The sequence below is a fragment of the Gobio gobio genome, assembly GCF_949357685.1.
Source record: "Gobio gobio genome assembly, chromosome: 25".
Classification (NCBI taxonomy): Eukaryota; Metazoa; Chordata; class Actinopteri; order Cypriniformes; family Gobionidae; genus Gobio; species Gobio gobio.
The window spans coordinates 7736465-7763600 of record NC_137121.1 but is presented as its reverse complement, the minus strand read 5'-3'; the positions used below and the strand labels follow the sequence as shown (position 1 = coordinate 7763600).

The 27136-nt window shown below is 41.3% G+C and overlaps 1 protein-coding gene across 1 annotated transcript; it reads right to left on the bottom strand.

The window, feature by feature from the left end:
• On the bottom strand, window positions 1-25363 carry cdhr5b (cadherin-related family member 5b). Its single transcript, XM_079809313.1, has 14 exons — window positions 25059-25363; window positions 23897-24069; window positions 18390-18446; window positions 18192-18281; window positions 17973-18062; window positions 17663-17764; window positions 17403-17582; window positions 17102-17192; window positions 16909-17009; window positions 15141-15347; window positions 10739-10852; window positions 10589-10655; window positions 4410-4585; window positions 1-822 (listed from the first exon to the last, which is right to left on the bottom strand). Exons 1-14 carry the CDS (start codon window positions 25138-25140, stop codon window positions 343-345), a joined length of 2010 nt encoding a protein of 669 aa, XP_079665439.1. The 5' UTR covers window positions 25141-25363; the 3' UTR covers window positions 1-342.
• Between the last annotated feature and the right edge of the window lie 1773 nt (window positions 25364-27136).

Here is a 27136-nt window from a genome sequence, read left to right as displayed (position 1 = left end):
GCAAGTAATTATTGTAGAGTTTATTAATGCTTTGCACAGTAAAGTAAATTCTACAAAGAACTGACATTAACACCGTAAAAAGTCATCAGTTGACTTAACTTAAAAAAGTGAGGAAACCCGTTGGCTTAAAATTATTAAGTAAATAAACTTCATGTGCAATTGAAGTTATGTGAACTTGACAATTCCACATAACTCGATTTTTTCAAACTGTTATGTTAGATGCGATTAATTTAGCAGCACTAATATATACAATATAGATATATACTTTCTAGAAACTGGAATTATATTCATTTTGTGAAGCATATTTACAGACTTATTAACAGAAAGGAATATGAAAAAGTGTCAAATTTCATCATCTTCCGAATCCATGTCAGTCCTTAGGTTGTCCTCATCCTCGCTGTCGTCCTCTTCCTCATTGTCTTCATCCGCTTCACCAGTGTCGGGAATGATGACCACGTCCTCTTTGATGTTGGGGTCGATGTCTTGCTTAAACCAGACCGCTTTGTAGCCGTCCTCAGTGCGTCGCTCTTTGGTGAGGATTGGTTTGACTTCCTTCTCTCCGTCGGCGGTTTCTGAATCAGCCAGGCTGCTGGAGTCGGGCGCAGTGCTGCTGGTGGTGTGGAGGATGGAGGCGGCGCTGGCGCTGGGGGTCATGTTCTCCTGCGCTGGTCCACTTCTCTGCTGTGGCTTCAGCCCAGACTCCAGTTTACTCTCCAGGTCTGCAGCTAAGTTAGAGTTGACACTTCCAGAATCGCCATCATGCTGGAAGCCCTCGTTGCTGTACTGCATACCCTTCTTAGGGCCACCTGAGCCCCCACCAAGCTGTAAAAGCAAAAATGGTACAGTAAATATGCTCTAGATATAGAAATACTAACATTAACAGAATAGTTATTGTAAAAATTGTCATCATAAAGTTTGACGTAACGCAATAACTGTTTTATGAAGGCTGAGTGTAACCAATTATATGAGAAATTGATCCAATATGAATTTACATGACAATGCATATGTTTACTATTTTTGCAATTCAATCTGAAAATTTAAGGCTAGAGAAAGCTTCTACGAACTATTCAATTCAATCCAAAAATTAACGCAAGAATTGATTTACACTGAACAAAATTATAAACGCAACACGTTTGATTTTGCCCCCATTTTTCATGAGCTGAACTCAAAGATCTAAGATTTTTACTATGTACACAAAAGGCCTATTTCTCTCAAATATTGTACACAAATCTGTCTGAATCTGTGTTAGTGAGCACTTCTACTTTGCCGAGATGATTAAGAATGTTTTTATAAACATTTGAATAACAATTCTTGTTAAAAAAGGATTTTAAACTGATTTGATTTGTAGCAATTTATGAAGAATGCTTTTATGAACTATTCAATTCAATCAGAAAAATATTTGTCATTTTATAAACATTGAATGTGAAAATGTATGTGAGAATACGTTCAGTTCAATCTGTACACAAGATGGTTTTATGAACATTGAATGTGACCAATTTAGTTTGAATTTGATTTACACAAGAATACGTTTATTTGCAATTTTTGCAATTCAATCAAAAAATGTAAGGATAGTTTTGTGAACGATTCAATTTGATAATTAACGTGTGAAATCTTCTACGAACTATTAAATTAAATCCAGAAATTAAAGTAAGAATGGATTGATGAACAGTTTGGATTTACATCAATACATTTATGAACTATTTTTGCAATTCAATCTGAAAATGTAATATGGTTGTAAGAAGAATTCAAACTGAAAATTAACTTAAGAGTGGTGTTATGAACATTTTAACAGGTTTAACAATTGATTTGATATGTGGCAGTTTATATATACTGTACAAAAAGTTGCTTTTTAAATTGTTTATGTAATGTAAACTAAATTACATTAAAGGGGTGGTAAACCACGATTTCACTATTCTAACTTTAGCTAACGTGTAATGTTGCTGCTTGAGCATAAACAACATCTGCAAAGTTACAACGTTCAAAGTTTAAAGCAAAGGGAGATATTTGCTTTTAAAGAAATCAGTTTCTAAGAACTACAGCAAACGGCCAGCAGGCGACTACACACATTCCTCCAGGGTTGGTGACATCAACAGGCTCAATATTTACATAAACCCCTCCTCCGAGAATATGAAATAAGGGGAGGGGGGGGGGGGTGAGGCCATTTTGTATCACGGCGCTGTTGTGGTATAACGTTAGTTAGGCTGGAGTGTTGTTGCCGCGATGCCAAGGAAACGCTGTTATTTTCATCCGGATTGCAGGTCTGGGGTACTTGCTCTGTTCAGCCTTCCTTGTGGGACGGGGGTGCGTTGCAGAGCGTTTAACATAAAACATGTTATATGCACGTGTGTTTGAGTCAGCGGGGAATCAGGCGCACGCAGGGCTCCCTGCAGCACATCTAACAGAGGAAAACATCCACCGTCTTCGCGATTTCAATGCCAGATTTGCACAACGTCAGCTGCGTGAAAAAAACACTGCCGGTGCGTGGATGCACGACGCGCGCGCTGCACATTTCACGGAGGACAACACAATCTTCCACAAACTTCGCGAGTTCAATACAGGATATGCACAACGGCTTGTCCTGAAAGCTGGATTTACAAACAGAAGCTGTTTACGGGCCACAACCTGTAAGTCTGATTTATATTTCATCGATGTGTTTTCCTGTAATAGGTTGTAGCAAGGAAGTAAACAGATGACAGCGCTGTTCTGCAAACCAGTCTGTTAAATGCTCATTCATACTTAACGTTATCCGACGAACACCTAACGTTACAAACACTAACGTTAAAATCTCAACAGCGAACCTGACATTAGTGTAAATGATTCTTTGATTAGAGCTTTTATGTATTGTTTATCTACAGGCATGCTAAACATGGTTCTGTGTGTGATTTGGCTAACTTACTAGTTAAAGCCAGTGCTTAGTGTTCGTTTTGGGTTAATAGTTCATGCGACAGATATTTGGCTATAATCGCTCTAAAAATACAAAAGTAACAGTGCCATTCAGTAGCGATCATTATAGATCCGCAGTCTTTACTCTTGAGGACTGAACAGGTTCTGCTCGATCATCTTCACTCAAATGTTCTGGGTCTGATTCGGGCTCAGATTGGTATGGTTTTTTGACGCCGTTGTTTCTAATACTGACCAAAGCACAGTCCAGAGCCATAGAGAGAGAGCCATCTCTCTCTATGGCTCTGGCACAGTCTACCGGTAAGGTAAGGGGCGTGACGTTTCTGACGTGCACTGCGTTTAGCGAATCACAACACACTAGGCCAGCTAACCAATCTGAGCCCATTGCGTATTTTTGAGGGACTGGCTTCATAAAACCCAGAAAGCATCAGACCGTTTTACAAGGAGGGACAGAGCAGTGTAGAATAAAGGTCAAATATATGAAAAATAAGGCAATTTTTTTTTAAACGAAGCATGAATACATGTTACAGTGCACCCCACAAACACAGTCAAGCCTTCAAAAGAATGTGTTTTACCACCCCTTTAAACTGACTTAGAAAAGTTGAATCTTGTATAACATTCAATTTTTTTTTAAATTGCTTAAAGGTGCAGTGTGTAATATTTATGAGGATCTATTAACAGAAATGCAATATAATATACATAACTATGTTTTCAGTGGTGTATAATGAGCCGTTATGTTTTTATTCCCTTAGAATGAGCCATTTCTATCTACACACACTGCGGGTCCCCTTACAGTGAAGTCGCCATTTTGACCCACCATGTTTCTACAGTGGCCCTAAACGGACAAACTTCTCTACGGAGTGCTAGCCACTCTCTCTGTCTCAGACAACGGCATTTTTGTCCTATGTCGGCCACCGTAGCTTCTCTATGTGCTCCGAAAGGGAGGGGTGAGTGAGCGTTGGGGGGTGCAATTCACAACCTCACCACTGCCGCTAAAATTTACACAATGCCCCTTTAACTTATTTAAAGAGTTAAAGCAACCCCAGACAGCAACATACTGTGGTTTCTAACACTGTGTTGCTGTTTGGAATGTAAAAACATATGTCATAACTTAATGATCATATAATTTTTTTACCGTGTATAAAATGCTTTTATGAAGTATTCAATTCAATCAGAAAAATGAATGTAAGAATATTTTTATGAATGTTTTTTTCTTTCACTAATCAGTACGACATTTTACGCAAAAAGGGTTTTATGGACATTCGATTTTACTGTTCAATCTGATAACTTATGTATAAAAAAAATTGCATGATTGAATTCAATATGGCAGTTACATTAAAGAAAGGTTTTGCTAACAATTCAACATGACCATTTACAAAAGAATGGTTTAACGAAGGTTTCAATTCAGTATGACGATTTACATTAATTGAATGACATTAATCAACAATCATTCTAAACTGAGCGTAACTTGTATTTAACCTAACATCCATTTGTTTGTGGAAACTCACTGTGCTACGGAAGATGCTGGCCTCAGAAAGCTTCTTCCAGTCTGTGTCGTGGCCCTTGATGCGGTACGCCATCAGTCCAATGAAAACCAAGCAGAGAACGACAACCACAGCCAAAGAAGCCCCTACAGCCGCCATTTCCTCCACACTATACTCGCCTGCTTTCCCCTGCTGTCCTCCTGGAGCACAAGAGGAAACCAAGTTTTTGGCATGATTAAATATTAATTGAGTTTACATGTATGATACACAAACTGCTGGAATTTCACAATTGCAATAATTTTGAATTACATTCTTAATGTGTTTTCACAAATATTATCGCACACCCGTAATAGCCAGCATCCAAAAGTGTCCAACAGCATAAAACACAAAACCTTGAATTGACAATTTCATGTCATTAGCACTGATACATTCATGAATATTTTAAATCAGTTTTATTATGTGCTATAATGATACCAGTGGCCAGTTGGATAAAATGCTAAGACTAGTCTTACAAGTTAGTCGTCACATTTTTTTACTTGAAGATTGTTCATAATTTTTTTTAAGTCAGTTACATAATTAAAAATGTAAATAGGTCTAATTTTAATTTGAAAAATAAGACTAGTTTTTAAGACCGTCTTAGCATAGAGGCTAATGCTGCTTTCACGCCATGTCGTAATTACGAGATGACAACCTGTGACGTTCTACTCGGAGCTGTTTACATCCTCAAGCCATGTTTACACCTGGTATTAAGATGCGTTTTGGTCGATCAGATCACAAATAGACAAAGAAGACAAATTACCCTTTATCCCTGGTGTTTTAATCAGCCTCTTATGTCCACTTTCAGTCAGTTCTGTCCTGATTTCTGAGCGGGAAGGTCTATGGGCGAGTAAATGTATGTGTTTTTTCAGATCTTGCCATCTAATGGACAAAATGAGCGCACGCAATTTACATATGAACGCGACCGAATTTCTGAACTCAGAGTTTCTGCTCTGACAGACACAAAACCAGCCGAACGCTGTGAGTGTGTGTTAGAAATCAGTAATGGTGAGAGAACATTGATTTTGGTACGTTTTTCATCTTCAAACCAAACTTGGGTCTCCAGCCGACAAAGTTTAAATCCCGTCTGGCTAGCGCGCTTCCCATAATGTTTCCGCATTAGGTTAGTAGGCAGAGAGTAGACGGTCTTTTGTGACTGTTCAAACATATTCTACCGCATGAGCGTTTACACTATGAAAGCAATCAGGTCTGTTTCGACTACCTCTAGAAGTGGTCGAAAATGGACAAACTCAAAATGTTTAGACCCCGTTTACACCTGTATTTAGCGCCGTCCACTTGTGATCCGATCGACCAAAACGGTGGTATCTTAATACCAGGTGTAAACAAGGCCTCGGAATTATGCATTTCTATGGCAACACTATCAATGCCAAAATGTAGGACAGGAGGGGTTACATTGGTGCTGTGACCCAGATGGGGTTGTGAGGTTTAGGGAGGTGAGTGTAGCACGGCCAGCTAGCAAGAGCTGTGCAGGGAAGCCTTACTACCCAAGCGACGGATTCTAGAGTCTGCTAGAGTCTTTAGTGTCCTTGTTAGCGCACATGCCTCCCATGCCAGAAACACTATTTTGAATAGGGATGCACCGAATCCAGATTTTTGGGGTTCGGCCGAATACCGAATCCACTGGTTAAGATTCGGCCGAATCCGAAACCGAATACCGAATCCTACTCCCGTCCGCGCAGTCCATTATCACAGTAAACACATTAATGAAGTTAACAACGTCCACAGCAGTGTAGGGATGCTATTGACCAGTTTTGGTCAAGTTTACTAAAGGAAACATTGTCATGTATGTTCTTCTCGCCGCTATTTCATGATGGTTTATAGAAAAATTACCCCGAGTCGTCCTCTGTCGTTTCAAAGAACAACCCAACGGAGAGCAGGAGACGCGCGCTAGGGTTGTGCCGACATCAAGATGGAGCGCCACCATCGTGATGCCACGCCCCCGTTGCGAGTCTGCGATACACACTAATCCACTTCTATAGTATTAGTTAAACTATAAACTTAGCAGGAATTGCTCTGTAAATTAAATTGAGAATGTAACTAATGCATATGCGATTTTAAATACTGTAGTCTATGCCAGATAGCCTATATAGCCTACACTTTGAAATCATTTGAGGCTGAAACATCCATAAAGCATGCGTGTTTATTTTAGCACTTCCGTCAGTGAAACAACACAGCAAACAAAAACGATTTTCAGTAAATAATGGTAACCTCAAGAATATATGAAAATTAAATATTAGTTAGAAAAATATTTGATTCATACTATTTCCCCGCAAAGACGCGTCATATAGCCTACCGCTCTGCGCTTTGAGAGGAATGGGACACTGAATAGACACCTTCTCGAATATCTTCGTCTTCATATGTTCTACTGATGTTGCAAAGCAACACTTGTTGTAAAAGGTCTGAAGAGCGGATTTTATCTTCCACAGGGTCAAGACATTTAGGCAATGTGATTATTCACTGCCAGAGAAAACGAAACTAAAATCACCGGCGTGTGTGTGAAATGCGCTATTCAAATAAACCAAACTTGACGCGCCTTAACAAGTTTAATAACAAGAACAAACTGTGTTAAATAAAATTTGAAGTAAAAAGGTATTCGTCCTACAGTGTTTTTTATAGGCATACTTTCCCACAGTAAAGGATGTGTATAGTTATAATAGACTTAATTAGCCTATAAGCAAACGAAAGGAAGAAACGTTTATAATCCCCTGCGAACATGGCGACGCGAGTGAAGAGTTGGGAAAAGAAACGAGATGTCCATGTCCATTGGGATAAAATGGACTAGACCTATTGTTAAAATTCACGGAAAATCGAGTGACCATATCCAGATAGCAAAACAGAATGAAAAAGAGCTCTCTGATCATTATTTCCTTTCTAGGCTAAACAAAGCTTGTGCTTCACTCCTGTGGTTATATTCACGTGAAACAACATTCACATACAAAACACTGGGTTAGTAAAATAACGAAGTTATTATTTTTTTTAAAAGTAGAAAATAGTATTTATGTAAAGAGATATAGCCTATTAAAATAAAAAGAGCTCAACTCTTAAGTGGAAGGAACCTATTTTTTCCCCCTCACGTGCAACCTAGCGGATGAATCATTATTTGGGTTAATAAAAATAACGAAATTATGGTTTTAAGAGAATAGTATGCTATATACGTAAAGATATATATTATCTACCTATTTACCTAATTCCGGTTCTTCAAAGCTAACGGATTCAGTGTATTTTCGTTTTGTCATCTTAATTTGGTAATTATTTAAGTAGGCTATATATATTTTATTAATTTTATTTATATTTTATCTGATCTATAGATCTATAGGCTGTTTGCACGGTAAAATAAAATACTTTTTGGCTGCTGTCTGTAGATTCCTTCATGCACAACTCGTATTCTCTCGGATGTTTCATATGCAAATGTTTTAACAGCGGCTGTTGTTTTGGGTCCTTGTCATCACGAGACAAATCGGCATTGCAAATTGAACGCGTTGCTCAACTTGAATCGCCTTCTTTTGACTTAAAGTATACTGCCACGTTTTCTGTTCATGAGTTCCATTTTCACTTTCAACAGCGGCGTCATTAAGTTCGACCAGCGGGGCGCGCATAGTGCAAGCCTAGGGTTCGGGTTCGGTGGAAATAAATTCTGAGGTTCGGCAGAAACCGAACCCAGTCAAAAAGCCCAATATTCGGCCGAATCCGAACCCGAACCCTGGATTCGGTGCATCCCTAATTTTGAATCCCACTCAGAGTGGGGTGAGTAGGACCAGAGGGGTTACATTGGGGTTCAAGGGTTGAGTGTAGCAGATGCTAGTTTGAATCCCGCTCAGAGATGTACGAGTAGAACCGGAGGGGTTGCATTGGTGCCGTGACCCAGATGGGAGTGAGGTTTAGGGGGTTGAGTATAGCAGAGGCCAGATAGTAAGACGTGTTGGGAAGCCTCACTCCCCTGATCTCAAGAGGCCCACTTGCGACTGAAGCTAGTGGCTGCAGTTTTTAGCGTCCTTGTTAGCACACCTGCCTCCCATGCCGGAAATGCTAGTTCGAATCCCGCTCAGAGATTTACGAGTAGAACCGGAGGGGTTACATTGGTGCCGTGACCCAGATGGGAGTGAGGTTTCAAGGGTTGAGTGTAGCAGAGGCCGAATAGTAAGAGCTGTGTTGGGAAGCCTCACTCCCCTGATCTCAAGAGGCCCACTAGCGACTGAAGCTAGTGGCTGCAGTCTTTAGCATCCTTGTTAGCACATCCCGCTCAGAGATGTACGAGTAGAACCGGAGGGGTTACATTGGTGCCGTGACCTGGATGGGAGTGAGGTGTAGGGGGGTAAGTGTAGTGGAGGCTCGATAGTAAGAAATGTGCAGGAAAGCCTTACTCGCCTGATCTCAAGAGGCCCACTAGCGACTGAAGCTAGTGGCTGCAGTCTTTAGTGTCCTTGTTAGCGCACCTGCCTCCCATGCCAGAGCCACTATTTTGAATCCCACTCAGAGTGGGGCAAGTAGGACCAGAGGGGTTACATTGGGGTTCAAGGGTTGAGTGTAGCAGATGCTAGTTCGAATCCCGCTCAGAGATGTACGAGTTGAACCGGAGGGGTTATATTGGTGCCGTGACCCGGATGGGAGTGAGGTTTAGGGGGTTGAGTGTAGCAGAGGCCAGATAGTAAAACGTGTTGGGAAGCCTCACTCCCCTGATCTAAAGAGGCCCACTAGCGACTGAAGCTAGTGGCTGCAGTCTTTAGCATCCTTGTTAGCACACCTGCCTCCCATGCCGGAAATGCTAGTTCGAATCCTGCTCAGAGATTTACGAGTAGAACCGGAGGGGTTACATTGGTGCTTTGACCCAGATGGGAGTGAGGTTTCGAGGGTTGAGTGTAGCAGAGGCCAAATAGTAAGAGCTGTGTTGGGAAGCCTCACTCCCCTGATCTCAAGAGGCCCACTAGCGACTGAAGCTAGTGGCTGCAGTCTTTAGCATCCTTGTTAGCACACCTGCCTCCCATGGCAGAAAAGCTATTTCGAATCCCGCTCGGAGTAGTAGAAGAACCGGAGGGGTTACATGTGCCCTAACTGGCAGAGTTAGACTGACGTTAGTCACGAACACCGTAAACCGAAACAGCAGCCGCCTTTTACAGTTCCTCCTGAACCAAAACAACAAGCTTATGCTGTGTTCACGCCGTAACTACTGTAATTTGGAAAATATGGAAACCCGTGATGTTCGGGTTCGTGACTCGAATTTATGCGTTTCAATGGAAACATTATCAACGCTTAAATGAATCTGCAGCAGTCAGGTGGTACAGGTCAGTGCCCTCCAAGTTGTTTATGTTCATTATTATTGTAATGTTATGTGCTTTGAGACATGAGGTAGTTCAACGCCATCGCTTTTCGTCTTTTGTTTGCTCCCTGTTATTCGCATTCATGTGTTTTGAAGGTGTGGCTTTGGAGATACTTAAAGGGAGGGTGGGAAATTGTGCTTTCTAGCTAGCTCGCTATTGCTAGCCTTTCCGAAAATTGCCTACCCTACCTTTAATATCTGCTGACACTTTATTTTAATAGTCCACCAAGTAACTTTGCAAGTACATGTCAACTTATTCTATTAACCCAAACCCTAACCTAACAGTCTCATAGCTACTCTAATGAGAGTTAATTATGGTAATTCAGACTTGGCGTGAACTCTCCTTAAGTTAAGGCAACTGGCCACAGTGGATTTAGTAAAGCTAGTTAGCTTATAGCATAAGTGTACCTGGGATGCGGGTTGTAGTTGTGGCACCTGGTTGAGAAGTGGAGGTTATGTCTGTTAGCTGTGTGTTAGCGGTCTGATTTGTTGTTATAATGGACGAAGTCATGATAGTACTGACTGGTGTGGTAGTGGAGACCCCTGTAAAAAAAAGGGCGTCACCATTCAAGAGCTTTGACTGATTCAAGTCAATCTTTGAAATTCAATTTATTGACCAAATCAATCGCATTGTACTATTCATGGATGCTTCTCTGCAATGGCTTGAAATGAAAATGGATTGAACTGAACCCTAGAAAGGGATATCCACACATCCTTCACCAAATCTGTTTGCAGAAAGCCAGGATTAGCCCACACCCTGCCAGCCACTTTCAGTCATCCCTGTTGTAATTAGGCGTTGTCTTGATAGCATGCAGTATTGGTCCGGTCTTACCTGGCGTGACCTCAACCGTGAGAGAAGCCGTGCTGTATTCATCATTGTCCGTGTCAACCACCCTCATCTGAGTCACATTGAATCATCATAGTCATAAATATTTGCATGTGTCAAGTGCACTAAACATTGTATGAATTATTAAATTCTTACTTGTAAATCCACACTGCCAGGGGAAACTGCCTTCGCCATGAGTATGAAACCCTCTGGAGTAATTGAGAATTCAGTACCGTTTACAACCTCAAATTTGATATTTGGATTATACCCCTACAAAGACAGAAATCCAGCTGTTTACACAAGAAATATCACGCATCATTTATGAAACCCGAGCAGAAAACGTGTAAATCAATCAAAAACCATTCTTAGGGAAATTGTAACATTTGAATTGAATGCAACAATTCAGTCAAGAGTGGTTAATTTATTTCAGTGTGACTGTTTACATAAGAATGGTTTCATGAGTTATTAATTTCAATCCAAGAATTTATGCAAGACATTTTAAAAAAGAATAATAATTCAATTCACTGTGACAACAACGTTTGGTTTATGATCAATTCAATCAAAGAATTTACTTAGTGATAGTTCACCCAAAAATGAAAATTCTGTCAAACATTCTTCAGAATATCATTTTTGGGTGAACTATCCCTTTAAAAATGTGATGTGATGATTTTTGTAAGATTGAATTCAGTGTTAGTAAAACCAATGTAAAACTTCACCCAAGAATGTTTTTAAGAATCATTAAATTAAAAGAGACAGTTTTACAAACAATGCAATGGTGCAACAATTTCTGTCAGAATTGTTTGACCCACTTTATATTAGCTGGCCTTAACTATGTACTAACATTTAACTTAATCATTTGATACAATGCACTTATTGTGTACATACACGTTTCTACATCGTACTTACAATTAAAAAATAAAATGCATGTAATTACATCTGTCATGCTATTCTGTAGTTACATTTATAATTAAACTGTTGACACTTCCCTTACACCTAACCCTACCCTTAAACTTACCCATACCACCACACCTGTCCCTGACCCTACCCTTAAACCCTACCCTTAAACTTACCCATACCACCACACCTGTCCCTGACCCTACCCTTAAACCCTACCCTTAAACTTACCCATACCACCACACCTGTCCCTGACCCTACCCTTAAACCCTACCCTTAAACTTACCCATACCACCACACCTGTCCCTAACCCTACCCTTAAACTTACCCATACCACCACACCTGTCCCTAAGCCTACCCTTAAACTTACCCATACCACCACACCTGTCCCTAAGCCTACCCTTAAACCCTACCCTTAAACTTACCCATACCACCACACCTGTCCCTAACCCTACCCTTAAACTTACCCATACCACCAAACCTGTCCCTAAGCCTACCCTCAAACCCTACCCTTAAACTTATCCATACCACCACACCTGTCCCTGACCCTACCCTTAAACCCTACCCTTAAACTTACCCATACCACCACACCTGTCCCTAACCCTACCCTTAAACCCTACCCTTAAACTTACCCATACCACCACACCTGTCCCTAACCCTACCCTTAAACCCTACCCTTAAACTTACCCATACCACCACACCTGTCCCTAACCCAACCCTTAAACTTATCCATACCACCACACCTGTCCCTAACCCTACCCTTAAACCCTACCCTTAAACTTATCCATACAACCACACCTGTCCCTGACCCTACCCTTAAACCCTACCCTTAAACTTACCCATACCACCACACCTGTCACTAACCCTACCCTTAAACCCTACCCTTAAACTTATCCATACCACCTGACCTGTCCCTAACCCTACCCTTAAACCCTACCCTTAAACTTACCCATACCACCACACCTGTCCCTAACCCTACCCTTAAACTTACCCATACCACCACACCTGTCCCTAACCCTACCTTTAAACTTACCCATACCACCACACCTGTCCCTAACCCTACCCTTAAACTTACCCATACCACCACACCTGTCCCTAACTTTACCCTTAAACTTATCCGTTCCACCACACCTGTCCCTAACCCTACCCTTAAACTTACCCATTCCACCACACCTGTCCCTAACCATACCTTTAAACTTACCCATACCACAACACCTGTCCCTAACCTAACCTTAAACACACCCATCCCACCACACCTGTCCCTATCTTTACCCTTAAACTTACCCATTCCACCACACCTGTCCCTAACTCTACCCTTAAACTTACCCATATCACCACACTTGTCCCTAACCCTACCTTTAAACTTACCCGTACCACCACACCTGTCCCTAACTTCACCCTTAAATTTACCCATTCCACCACACCTGTTCCTAAACCCTACCCTTAAACTTACCCATACCACCACACCTGTCCCTAACCCTACCCTTAAACTTACCCATACCACCACACCTGTCCCTAACCCTACCCTTAAACTTACCCATACCACCACACCTGTCCCTAACCCTACCCTTAAACTTATCCATACCACCACACCTGTCCCTAACCCTACCCTTAAACCCTACCCTTAAACTTACCCATACCACCACACCTGTCCCTAACCCTACCCTTAAACCCTACCCTTAAACTTATCCATACCACCACACCTGTCCCTAACCCTACCTTTAAACTTACCCATACCACCACACCTGTCCCTAACCTTACCCTTAAACTTACCCATACCACCACACCTGTCCCTAACCTTACCCTTAAACTTACCCATCCCACCACACCTGTCCCTAACCTTACCCTTAAACTTACCCATACCACCAAACCTGTCCCTAACTTTACCCTTAAACTTACCCATACCACCACACCTGTCCCTAACCCTACCTTTAAACTTACCCATACCACCACACCTGTCCCTAACCCTACCCTTAAACTTACCCATACCACCACACCTGTCCCTAACCCTACCTTTAAACTTACCCATACCACCACACCTGTCCCTAACCCTACTCTTAAACTTACCCATACCACCACACCTGTCCCTAACTTTACCCTTAAACTTACCCCTACCACCACACCTGTCCCTAACCCTACCTTTAAACTTACCATACCACCACACCTGTCCCTAACCCTACCCTTAAACTTACCCATACCACCACACCTGTCCCTAACTTTACCCTTAAACTTACCCATTCCACCACACCTGTCCCTAACCCTACCCTTAAACTTACCCATACCACCACACCTGTCCTTAACCCTACCTTTAAACTTACCCATACCACAACACCTGTCCTCAAACCCTACCCTTAAACTTACCCATACCACCACACCTGTCCTTAACCCTACCTTTAAACTTACCCATACCACAACACCTGTCCTCAAACCCTACCCTTAAACTTACCCATACCACCACACCTGTCCCTAACTTTACCCTTAAACTTACCCATACCACCACACCTGTCCCTAACCCTACCCTTAAACTTACCCGTACCACAACACCTGTCCTCAAACCCTACCCTTAAACTTACCCATACCACCACACCTGTCCCTAACTTTACCCTTAAACTTACCCATACCACCACACCTGTCCTCAAACCCTACCCTTAAACTTACCCATTCCACCACACCTGTCCCTAACCCTACCCTTAAACTTACCCATTCCACCACACCTGTCCCTAACCCTACCTTTAAACTTACCCATACCACCACACCTGTCCCTAACTTTACCCTTAAATTTACCCATTCCACCACACCTGTCCCTAACCCTACCCTTAAACTTACCCATACCACCACACCTGTCCCTAACCCTACCCTTAAAGTTACCCATACCACCACACCTGTCCCTAACTTTACCCTTAAATTTACCCATTCCACCACACCTGTCCCTAACCCTACCCTTAAACTTACCCATACCACCACACCTGTCCCTAACTTTACCCTTAAATTTACCCATTCCACCACACCTGTCCCTAACCCTACCCTTAAACTTACCCATACCACCACACCTGTCCCTAACCCTACCCTTAAACTTACCCATTCCACCACACCTGTCCCTAACTCTAAAGAACCTTACCCTTAAACTTACCCATTCCACCACACCTGTCCCTAACCTTACCCTTAAACTTACCCATTCCACCACACCTGTCCCAAACCCTACCCTTAAACTTACCATTCCACCACACCTGTCCCTAACTTAACCCGTATCCCACCTCCATATCAGCAAAAGTGTTTTGCAATACAATATGAGCACAATAAGTAAATATACGTATTTTTGATGTAAGTACATAGTAGAGTTTAGAATTTAGAATGGTTTTATAAAAAATTTATCTCAAGGTCTTTTTTTAATTAACTACAACCTATTCAATGCAATCTAAAAAAAATTGTAAGCATGGTTTTATGAATATTGAATTCGATGTGATGATTTATATGAGGATAGTTTTTTTGCAAGAATTAATCAAAACATCCGATGATTTTCAAATGATTTACAAAAAATTAATTAGACTCATGTTTTACTATTGATGCTCTGTGTTTTCTATTATCTAGACTAACTTCCAGATCTTGGATGGAACACGCGCACAGACTCAGAATACTGTTTGTCTTACATTAGAAAAGTTCTTACATTAGAAAAGTCTTTATCGGTAGCCTGGACTCGGAGGGGTCTGTTGGACGTTCTGCTCTCCAGCACCAGGCTGTCCACATCTGCGTCCTCTGAGATGAAACCTTTGTAATTTGGGTTCACAAATGTCGGAGGGTGACTGCTGGATATCACCACCTTCAGGATGACTGTAGTGGTGGCAAACTGATTAGCGTTATCCTTCTGATATGCCTAAAGAAAACAGGGAAATTTAGTTTGGGAAGCAACTACAATCTTAAAGATAAAGGTTTTGGTTTCCATTTTGGTTCCCAAAGAACCTTTTAGTTAATATTATTAAAAGAACCATTTTTTTCTTAGTGTGAAGAACATTTTACTCTAAAGAACCTTTTGTATAATGGTTGTTAAAGGGGTCATGAGCTGCATTGTTTTATTAGTTATTATGTTTCCTGTGGTGCACTTATAATGTTAGTATGGTTTATACATAAAAAAATTGTCATAATTTAGAAATAAAAGGCATTTTTTTTATCCCTCTGATTTGAACGCTGTTTGAAGGGGCGTGTCTGCTTTGAAACTTCAATGTAAATGCCCACTGCTGTGATTGGCTGCTGTGAGACTTCAGTGTAAACGCCCACTGCTGTGATTGGCTGCTGTGAGACTTCAGTGTAACCGCCCACTGCTGTGATTGGCTGCTGTGAGACTTCAGTGTAAACGCCCACTGCTGTGATTGGCTGCTGTGAGACTTTAGTGTAAACACCCACTGCTGTGAGTGGCTGCTGTGAGACTTCAGTGTAAACGCCCACTGCTGTGATTGGCTGCTGTGAGACTTCAGAGACTTCATATTTAAATCTATAGCATATTGCATGAAAGGTGGCAGTGATGAGCATTGTGGCCGATCACAGATATATTGAGCGCATGAATGATCAGTGATCTCATCATTGTAACTCGATTTATGCCCAAGAACGAATGCTTTCATCATAACTAACAGTGCAAACACAATGTAAAGAATCCAGAACTTGGTCACTGATAAACTCAAAAAGGGAGCGTTCTTTGATTGCTTTCTATATACAATCGCAGATTATTTTATCCTACTAAGGAAACAATGTGAAGTTGAGCGTTTAGTCACTGGTTTGATTTACTGACACAGACGAAGAACAGAAATCACTGGTCACAGATCAGGCTTTAGAATTAACATGGTTATTTACATGTTGTGGCATTACTGTGGAGTCCATATTGTAAAATTCTGTTTGCGAAGAAATTGCGACTGATTTACCAAAGAATCCACGGTGAAACGTACTGAATACAAATAAATAATGCTCAACTGAGACATTCACATTGTTGAAAATAAATAACCACATCTAGCTTTAGGATCCTTTGGAAGGAAATTTTATTTTTAGTCCAGAGAACCTGTACCGCTCTCCTCTCCTCGTCATCTCACTAACACGCCAGTGGGCGGGGCCAAAGTTGCGATGATGAAGTAGGCGTTGATTTTCTGCGATTTTTCACCTTTTTATTGGCACATTCCACAACGAGTCATTCTCTGGGCTTGGATACAATAAAAGCTGTTTTTGGACTAAAAATGTAGTTATATTCTTGTAGTTATAATATGTAGATATTCTTATAGTATTGTGACCTCTTATATGTCAAAAGCTCAAGGAAAATTTGATTTCTCAGTTCAAGACCCCTTTAAGGTTCTTCATGGAACCATCAAGTGTACAGAAGATATACTATGGTTCCCAAATTAAGCTTTTGATTGCATGTAACATTCAAAATACAGTTTTTTTCTCTCTCTCACCATGACTGTAAGAACAATCGGTCCTGCCTCCCCTACTGGTTTCCGCATTGTGATGCTCCCGGTGTCAATGTTGATTTCAAATGTAGGATCGTCATTGTTTTCTGGACATGTAAAATTCATAAATTAAAACCTGTCGACTCTTCCCGGCGGAATATGAATTCTTTATTTCAACCCATGAAGACACTAAACTCACCTCCAAGAAATGTGTAATGAATGGCCTCGTTTATGCCATCGTCTCCATCAATGGCCAGGACTTGATTTGGCTTCAAGGACAAAGGACCTGTCTGTGGTGTACAAAAACATTCATATTCATATGCTCATCCGACGATGTGACTCAAGATCAGGCCACAACTTTAGGCTAAATCACACTGTCCCAATTAATATTGAATTTTGATACGTTTCCTAATATTTCTACATCCATTATCCAACTTTATGATGTGTTGGTGTTTGCTGGAGCAGTTTGAATTGGCGTTGAGAAACTCCCCAATACCCACCTCTTGCTCGTTTAATCTGACCGTCCCTTCATAACCAGAGTTTATGCACACTTGTGCAAACTCGGGCAGGGCTGAACAGGGCTGGAACCACGGTGGACGATTGTCAATGTCCACGATATTGACTACAACAGTGGTTGTGGCAGTGTGTGAGACAACTGCTGATGATCCAATTGGCGTGTCCTGAAATGTCATCAAATGAAAGTTGGTGGTGCAAAAAGGAGCATCTTTGGAAATGAAACCTTGAGGTCAAACCAACTCACCTGTGCATATAGCGTCATTGTGATTACTTTAACTTTGTCATAATCCAGAATTTCTTTCACCAGAATGTTGGGATTGAAATTAGTCTGGAGGTAGAATTCTTCCTGAAAGAGAACAGAGGCCTTGAAATGCTTGTTTTTGATGATTGTATTTCAATAATAATTTGGAACCAACATTAAATGGGAATTTTCTAAGAGAATTGCAAAATGTAGATATTTCAGAACACATAGTTCCCTAAAGGACTGTTATGATTACCATGAAATACAATGTATACAAACTCTATACACATTCTTTAGGATTTTTGTTGCATACCCCAGGAGAATCCAGACGGTAGTCAAGTCTATCATTTTTATCAGGATCGGTTGCTGTGATTAGGCCAATACTGGTCCCCACATTTGTGAACTATAAAAATCATGAAAAGCTTTCAGATTTTGAAAAGGTCATGAGGCAAAAGCAGATACATAAAGAGGAATCAAAGGCAACATTTAACGTTCATTGGGAAAGAAGTGTAATAGGATCTTGACATTGTACCTCATCGACGTTTAGTGAGTACTGACTCTGTGCAAACGCTGGTGGGTTATCATTTACATCATCAACGGCTATTCTCAGAGTCAATGAAGTCTACAAGATAGAAATTGGACATGCAGGAGTTGACTTCAATAGCAAACATAGGAGCAAACATTTGAAAGAAGGAATTTAGGTTCATTTAAATAAAACACCATTACTTACAGGAGTTGAACCAACTTTTGTACACTCAACATTCACCACATATGGTTCGACATATTTCTAAGAAAATCACACAACATAAAAGCTCCGTTAATTTGATACATGTATTTGATACATGTTCATCATATTGCATTTTAAACTAATTGGTTTCTTTGAAATGCTATACTTAAATGAGGACACAGGTAGGGGTGTAAAAGTACTGAGAAATAATTAAACTAAACTTTTTCTACTTTATCAAACTTTCACTTATTTAAAAGTCAAAGTATCAAACCAAAACCATGCTTGAAAGTAAAATAAAAAATTACACGTGTAATTGTACTTAAGTATCTAAAGTCAATTCTATTCTAGCTAAAGTAATTTCAAGAGAACTTTTTCATCCTTAAATAACAAAATGCACAAAGCGGCCTGTTTAAATCACAATTTTCTCAATTTCTCAATCTGACGATAAAGCTTTAGAATCATATAAGTTGAAAGCAAAGTCTTAAAGTTAAAGCTGTTTGACAGTACCGAGTACCACAACACACTTGGAGCCAATCAGCAGTAGGGGGCATGTTCATTCATGATAGGGGAGGAGCGAGAGTGAGCCAATCAGCAGTAGGGGGCATGTTCATTCATGATAGGGGAGGAGCGAGAGTGAGCCAATCAGCAGTAGGAGGCGTGTTCATTCATGATAGGGGAGGAGAGAGAGTGAGCCAATCAGCAGTAGGGGGCGTGTTCATTCATGATAGGGGAGGAGCGAGAGTGAGCCAATCAGCAGTAGGGGGCATGTTCATTCATGATAGGGGAGGAGAGAGAGTGAGCCAATCAGCAGTAGGGGGCGTGTTCATTCATGATAGGGGAGGAGAGAGAGTGAGCCAATCAGCAGTAGGGGGCGTGTTCATTCATTATAGGGGAGGAGAGAGAGTGAGCCAATCAGCAGTAGGGGGCATGTTCATTCATGATAGGGGAGGAGAGAGAGTGAGCCAATCAGCAGTAGGGGGCATGTTCATTCATGATAGGGGAGGAGCGAGAGTGAGCCAATCAGCAGTAGGGGGCGTGTTCATTCATGATAGGGGAGGAGCGAGAGTGAGCCAATCAGCAGTAGGGGGCATGTTCATTCATGATTAGACATGTGCCGGTAAACGGTAATAGGATATACCGCAATAATGAACATGCACAATATTGTTATCGTGGGCACTTCAAAATACAGTGAATAATTATTTATTACGAATTATTCAGATTTTTTGAATGAATTTTAAGAATACTTTACCCATCAACCGTTTAAAATGAAAAACACGTCCAAGAGGAACACGCACTGATGTAAATAGACCGTGCATGAGCCGAGCACATGGCGGAACGAGGAGACACGCTGAAGTGCACATTCATTCTTCGACAGCAGAGGGCGCTGACGGAACAGCAGAAATGCAGCCGTTTCCCCAGTAATCACATAACCTAATACATAATACTGAAAGACTTAAGGCTATTCATTTTCAAACTTGCATTTTATATTTTAATCTGGACTAAATGACATGCCCTAGATATTGTTTGAATATGTTCTGACTGTTGTTCAATCACACACTTTACAAGGCTCCAGTATTTAACATTAGTTCCTTCATTAACAAACTGACAATGAAAAATACTTCTAAAGCATGTATTAGTTTTAGTTAAATGTACATTTCAGCATACCTATTGTTCTTTATAATTCTTTTGCACTTTAATCTGTTTTAAATATTTGTTTACTTTATACATTTTTGTGTATTGCTTTATTGTATTTAAATGTTTGGTTCTTTTGTTATAAGAAAGTGATTTAACCTGTTATAGTATGACAACACTTTTTTTGCAACTTATTTCAATATCGTGATAATACCGTATACCCAGTGCTTAATTTGTAAAGTGGGAGGTCCCGGAGCGCAGAGGGGGGGTGGATCCGGCAACTCAAAACGCAAGTTGGAGGTAACGGAACAAAACATTTTTTACACTGCCTATAGCAGTGCTTCTCAATCTTTTTTCAATAACGTACCCCCTATCATTTTTTTTCTCAGCCAAGTTATTAAAAATCATTTGAGATAGAAATAAAAGTTATGACTATAGTGATATGCCCAGTCAGAATTATTAGATTTATTAAACAAATTAAAAACATTTGCAATAATAAACAATATCACTACCGATAACGAGCATCATATATAAATAAAATATAGGCCTATATTTTAAATATATATATATATGTATTCGGGTGACATTATTTTTTTACCACTTTCATTAAATTTTGCTTTGTAGAAAAAGCCTTTCTTTGAAACGAATTTCGTTTTGTATAAATTGTATATTAATTTTAGTAAATGTTGCATTAACTAATTGCTTGTATTTAATAAATAAAAAGCAAATATAACAGACAATATAATAACCGTGAAATGGAGGCACCGGTGCGCCGCGTTCAGTTGCATTGCGCGTGAACTGCAGCGCATCTAATCATAAATAAATTAAACTCAGCATAGGCCTATGCATACATTAGCCATTAAATATATTTGTTGCATTGGATGGTATCCTTTCTACAACAGACCAGGGATTTCTCGCGGCTCGCATCAGAAGAGCATTGCGTCAAAAGACCGCAAAACAAACAAGGCCGCCTATAGCCTATTCAAGGCAATTTTTATTTTTATTTCAGAACATGCACTGCACGGGTGCGAAATGTAAAAAAATACACTGCATGAATTGTTTTCACAATCAGTTATTTTTCGGAATATTAAATTAACCAAGAAAAAAAAAGAAGAAAAACACTCCATCCAGATAAACAGCAACAGGCTATTGTGGGACTTAAATAAACACAATGAAATTTCATATATATATATATATATATATATATATATATATATATATATATATATATATATATATATATATATATATATATATATATATATATATATATATATATAATACTACATTTCATATAAAACTATATAGTAGGCTATTTTAATGATGGACGAATAATCAACACAAACACATCAGGTCGTTATCCTATTTATCCAGAACGGCCCATACAGCATCGATAGTGCCCCCGGCCTCGATTCTGCTTCTTTCTCTACACCTCGTGTCCAGTGCATTTTTCTAACAGCGATCTCAAGGCTCGACAACAAGCGCGAATAGCATGTGTCACTTTAAGTGCTTCACCTTTCGTCGTCCCTCTCCCCTCCCCTTCCATAAAAAAACAAAAAAATGTATGGAACTTTCATAGGGAATAAATACGAACACAACCAATAACATTGAACACTACACAAATAGTATTTATTTTATTTTTTTAGACAATAATTTGAATAGTGACATTTGAAGTGCCGGATTCAATAAAAAAGGTTCCGGATCCAACATCGGAGGTGCCGGAACATGTTCCGGCGTGTTCCGGCTCAAATTAAGCCCTGCGTATACCGTGATAAAAGCTTCAGCAATTAATCGCAACATGAAAATTTTATACCGGCACATGCCTATTCATGATATGGGAGGAGAGAGAGTGAGCCAATCAGCAGTAGGGGGCGTGTCCATTCATGATATGGGAGGAGAGAGAGTGAGCCAATCAGCAGTAGGGGGCGTGTCCACTCATGATGGGGGGAGGAGAGATAGTGAGCCATTCAGCAGTAGGGGGCGTGTTCATTCATGCTATGGGAGAAGCAAGAGTGAGCCAATCAGCAGTAGGGGGTGTGTCCAATCATGATGGGGCGAGGAGAGAGTGAGCCAATCAGCAGTAGGGGGCGTGTCCACTCATGATGGGGGAAGGAGAGAGAGTGAGCCATTCAGCAGTAGGGGGTGTGTCCACTCATGATGGGGGGAGGAGAGACTGAGCCATTCAGCAGTAGGGGGTGTGTCCACTCATGATGGGGGGAGGAGAGACTGAGCCATTCAGCAGTAGGGGGTGTGTCCACTCATGATGGGGGAGGAGAGACTGAGCCATTCAGCAGTAGGGGGTGTGTCCACTCATGATGGGGGAGGAGAGACTGAGCCATTCAGCAGTAGGGGGTGTGTCCACTCATGATGGGGGAGGAGAGAGTGAGCCATTCAGCAGTAGGGGGTGTGTCCACTCATGATGGGGGAGGAGAGAGTGAGCCATTCAGCAGTAGGGGGCGTGTCCACTCATGATGGGGGGAGGAGAGAGTGAGCCATTCAGCAGTAGGGGGCGTGTCCACTCATGATGGGGGGAGGAGAGAGTGAGCCATTCAGCAGTAGGGGGTGTGTTCATTCATGCTATGGGAGAAGCGAGAGTGAGCCAATCAGCAGAAGGGGGCGTGTCCACTCATGATGGGGGGAGGAGCGAGAGTGAGCCAATCAGTAGTAGGGGGCGTGTCCACTCATGATGGGGGGGGGAGGAGCGAGAGTGAACCAATCAGCAGTAGGGGGTGTGTTCATTAATGATATGGGAGGAGCGTGAGTGAGCCAATCAGCAGTAGGGGGCGTGGCCATTCATGATGGGGGAGGAGAGAGTGAGCAAGAGGGAGATTTGAAGAAAGAGAGATGGCCAAGAGACATTACAAAAGAGAAAAGTTCAGAGGAATATCATTAGAAAAAGAATTATGATCAGTCAAAAGCTTTAGGACCCACATTAATATTAGAAAAGCTTTCAAGTGCTGGAGAGACCGAAGGGGAAAGGCCTGAAAACAGATGCCGAGGTTGTGTTGTTTCTGCTCCATACATGGTTAACATTGGACTTCAGTGTGTGCTGCTGGCGACTAACAACGCTGTATACACTCGTGTACTGTAGGCCTTTAACTGTATTTTCATTTTTTGTTCTTCCTTGTCGTTGTTCGTCATCTTCGCTTCATTTTTCACAAAGCTTTATTTGCTTCGCTTCTGCTATTATAGAGAAACATCAGAGCAATGAAGGGAGGGGTGTGTTTGTTTGGGTTTATTTCTTATATCAACAGTATTCCCCTACGGCCATTTTCCTGGCTGCATTCGCACCACCAGTAGAAAGTGACGTAAGCCACGCTTGTTGTTATGACTTTTCTTTTGACGGCTGCAATACTTTTTTTTTTTTGACTGCGCTGAGAACACCAACGAATGAGCACACAGCGCTCCCCTTCTCAGTCTTCATTATTTTCTGTTTAACAGTCCTGTCTAATACATTATTTGGTAGAACTGTTTATACAAAGAAAGTAAACAGTATATGAAAAAGTATTAGCGTTTGGTTAATGCCCAATGTCACTGGCTGAGCAGAAATACAAAATGTTTTTCGCTTGGTCCCCACGGGGTGTGAAAGCAGCAATCACGGATACTTCCGCCATTAGTTCTATAGGAACTATGAAAAGGTTCCTCCGGTACGAAAGCCCCTAATGATTCTCAGAAATCGCTTACTACACCTTTAAGTTAGAAAACAACCAAAACACACCAGTTTAGATTGAAGACTCAAATTGTGGTAAGTGCAAAGGACTTTCATTGGCTTGTGATTATAGTAAGTACTTTGTACTTTACACCCCAGGAAACAAGCAATGTAAATTATACATTTAGAGTGTTTTGGCTGAACACAACAACAGTCTCTTCATATTAACCTCAAAGTCCAGCACGGTCTCAGCAATGAGATTGTATCCCATAAGCCCGAAGAGCACTGGATCTTGACTAGTGATTCTGGCCGTCACCCCTTCCTCAGCAGTGATTGTTGTAACAATGGCACCAGGAGCGTTGTTTTCCTTAATAGAAGCTATGGGAATTGCCGAGCAAATGCCTGTACCATTCATGGAAAGGGAATTCAGAAAAAATAGTCATGAATGGTTTCATGTTTGGCACTGCAAAAAGTGTCATCATTTACTCACCTTCAAGTTGTTCCAAACCTGTATGGATTTTATTTAAAGGGAAAATTCACCCAAAAATATAAATTCTGTCATCATTTACTCTCCCTCAAGTTGTTCCAAACCTGTATGAGTTTCTTTGTTCAGCTGAACACAAAAGATGGACCCCATTGACTTCCATTATATTTTTTACCCCATACTATGCAAGTCAATGGGTGCCGTCAACTGCTTGGTTACCAACATTCTTCAAAATATCTTCTTTTGTGTTCAGCAGAACAAAGAAACTCATACAGGTTTGGAACAACTTGAGGACGAGTAAATTATGACAGAATTTTCATTTTTGGGTGAACTATCTCTTTAAATCCACATATATTTAAAACCACTGAATTAGTTGAAAAAAGTCATTTGAATTAAAAATATGATTAAGTTGACATTTCTTTTAAAATAAGGGTATAGACTAGATTTAAAGTTGGGATACAGTTGGAAATAAGACCACAATTTTAGTTTTAGAATTTCCAACGCATTTTTAAATGTTTCCATAGTAAAACATATGCATCATTACTGTAATTAAAATGTGTAAAAGGTTCATGATTAATGCTAGAAGATGATCAATCAGTGTTATAATAAAATCAACAAATTTCCACAAAATTCAACCATATCTTGTTCTTAAAAAACAAACAAAAATCGCCTCGATGTTCAATTAACCATAACTAGCACAGCTTGAAATATTAACATTAAATATTAACAACTTAATTCCTGTTTTGAAAACATATCATCTCTGATCATAGGCCTACATGTTTTTCCGCAGTGTTACGTGCCATCTCTCAAACCACCCGGGGATTTTTATGTTTCTAAATGTTTTAACCTACATAAGAAGATCTGATTATGAAATATATTTTTTTCAAATAAAATGTTCATCACTTACTTTGCGCTTCACTGAACTTGCTGAGAGTGAAAATAACCAGGAGAAAGAAAACAGCAGAAGATTCTTTAGGCCTCAAATCCATTTTGTGTTAGAAGATGGATCGATAAAGGAATATCGAAGACGACTCCCTTTGTTCTGACTGAATCAAATTCCCATCAGGTAATTGTGAGCGATACTAATGTGTGAAAATAGACTTCAATCTTAACCTTTGAGACGGACGCTTATCTCATGCAGGTTTATTGGCTATAAAGATGAGCGCAGGTGGACTTTTGCCTCGTATACATTCACACAGCTGCTTCAGATGTACATGTACATCTCATAAACCATGGCCAAAATGAGGAATGATATTTTCAAAATAATATTTTGTTGCGTGCAGATGGTTACCATATCTGTGCTGTTTCCAAAATGTTATACCATTGCAAATGTGAAGTTGACACCATTATATATATATATATATATATAAACTTAAATTAAAACAATTGTATTGGAAAAGTTTGGCAATAAATATGAATGTTGACAAGATGACAAGTCTGTTGTATAGGACTAGATGTTAATATCCCTTATTAAATACATATTTGTGGCACCGACGAGACTCCGTGGGATGGTCAAATGAGTGATGGCACCCTTCGGGTTATCAAGTGGGCGCCCTCCTTCTTTGGTGTTTCGTTGATGGACCCACGACACCTCCAGAGGGTTCAGCAGTGAATCCCAGCATCCCAGGTTCACTCCCTAGGTGCCATCAACTCACTTGAAGGCCCAGATAGAGTCCATTCTTTTCATCCACAGCCACTGGCTCCCCTTTTCAGCGTCCCTGGAGAGGTCTTTGACTGCCTGCCGATGGGCCTTTCCACGCACTCCCATCTCCTTGAGTAGCCTAGATGTTGAGGTGGCTATGAACCCTCTCCAGCCTACTTCCATTGGGCGCACATTCGCTTTCCAGCCATGTTGTTCTGCATCGGCTGCAAGCTCAGCGTACCTCAGCCTTTTCCGTTCATAGGCCTCTTCCACTGCACCCTCCCAGGGCACAGTGAGCTCGATGATGTACACAAGCTTGAGTGAGGCTGACCACAGAACGAGGTCTTGTCGCTGGTTGATAACTGCGATCTCAGCTGGGAAGCAGAGTTTCTTTTCCAAGTCTGCCAGGAGCTACCAGTCCCGTGCTCCACCCAGCTGCCCAGTGTCTGGTCTTGTGATGGTGTGGCTGGCTTGACCCTCGCCCTCCCGAAAAAATGCTGTCGGCTGCCACCGGGATGATGGTAGAGGAAGGGCATTCACACTTGTCCGTCGACTTTCCAGCACTGCTGCTAGGCACTTTAGCACCTGGTTATGCCACCAGGTATAACGGCCTTGGGTGAGGCTGGTCTTGCATCCCACTAAGATATGCTTCAGTGTTGCTGGACTTGGGCATGTGGGGTCTTTGGCATACCACTGGTTTAGGTTTGCGGGGGAAGGCAATACATCGTAGGCAGCCCTGATGGTAAAACTTGCCCTTAATGCCTCCATCTCCCACAACTCATTCCAGGAGATTTTCCTCTTCTCCACTCCTTTCCATGCCATCCACTGCCCTTGCTTTGCCTGCACCACCGCTTGGGCGCACCTTCCTGCTTCCTCCTCCCAACGTACCTCCTGGACCACCAACTTGCGTCTCTGAGATGTAGAGGCCTTGCTCCACGCTGGTGTTCTGGCCACAATGCCTAGACCACTTCTCCACTTCTCCCCTCCTGCATTCGGCCCACAATGTCCTTGTGTCTGAGTGCTGCCTTTGCCTGCTCAGTTGCAGCCAATGGGGTCCACTTCCTCCCGGTAGCCAGAGTTGGGGCAGTTTGGGCTACAAATGGATCATTTGAATCCTGTAGCATCATCTCCAGTCTGACTTTGGCGCACTTGTATTCCTCTGTCAGACTGGAAATGGGCAGGTGTAACATCCCTTTGCCGTAGAGCCCGATTCTGCTGAGGCACCTGGGAAGGCCAAGCCACTTCCTTATGTACGAGCTGACCAACCTCTCCAGCTTCTCCACCTTTGAGAGTGGGACCTCATAGAGGGTTAGCGGCCACAGGAGGCGTGGAAGTAGTCCAAG

Bases quoted from the DNA above. Each gene is read 5' to 3' on its own strand.
- cdhr5b (XM_079809313.1), bottom strand. From the start codon at position 25,140: ATGGATTTGAGGCCTAAAGAATCTTCTGCTGTTTTCTTTCTCCTGGTT. The intron at 17,765-17,972 runs GTATGCAACAAA...GTTCTCTTTCAG, and splicing joins ACCGTCTGGATTCTCCTGGG to GAAGAATTCTACCTCCAGAC. The intron at 823-4,409 runs GTGAGTTTCCAC...TTGCTTTTACAG, and splicing joins CCAGCATCTTCCGTAGCACA to CTTGGTGGGGGCTCAGGTGG.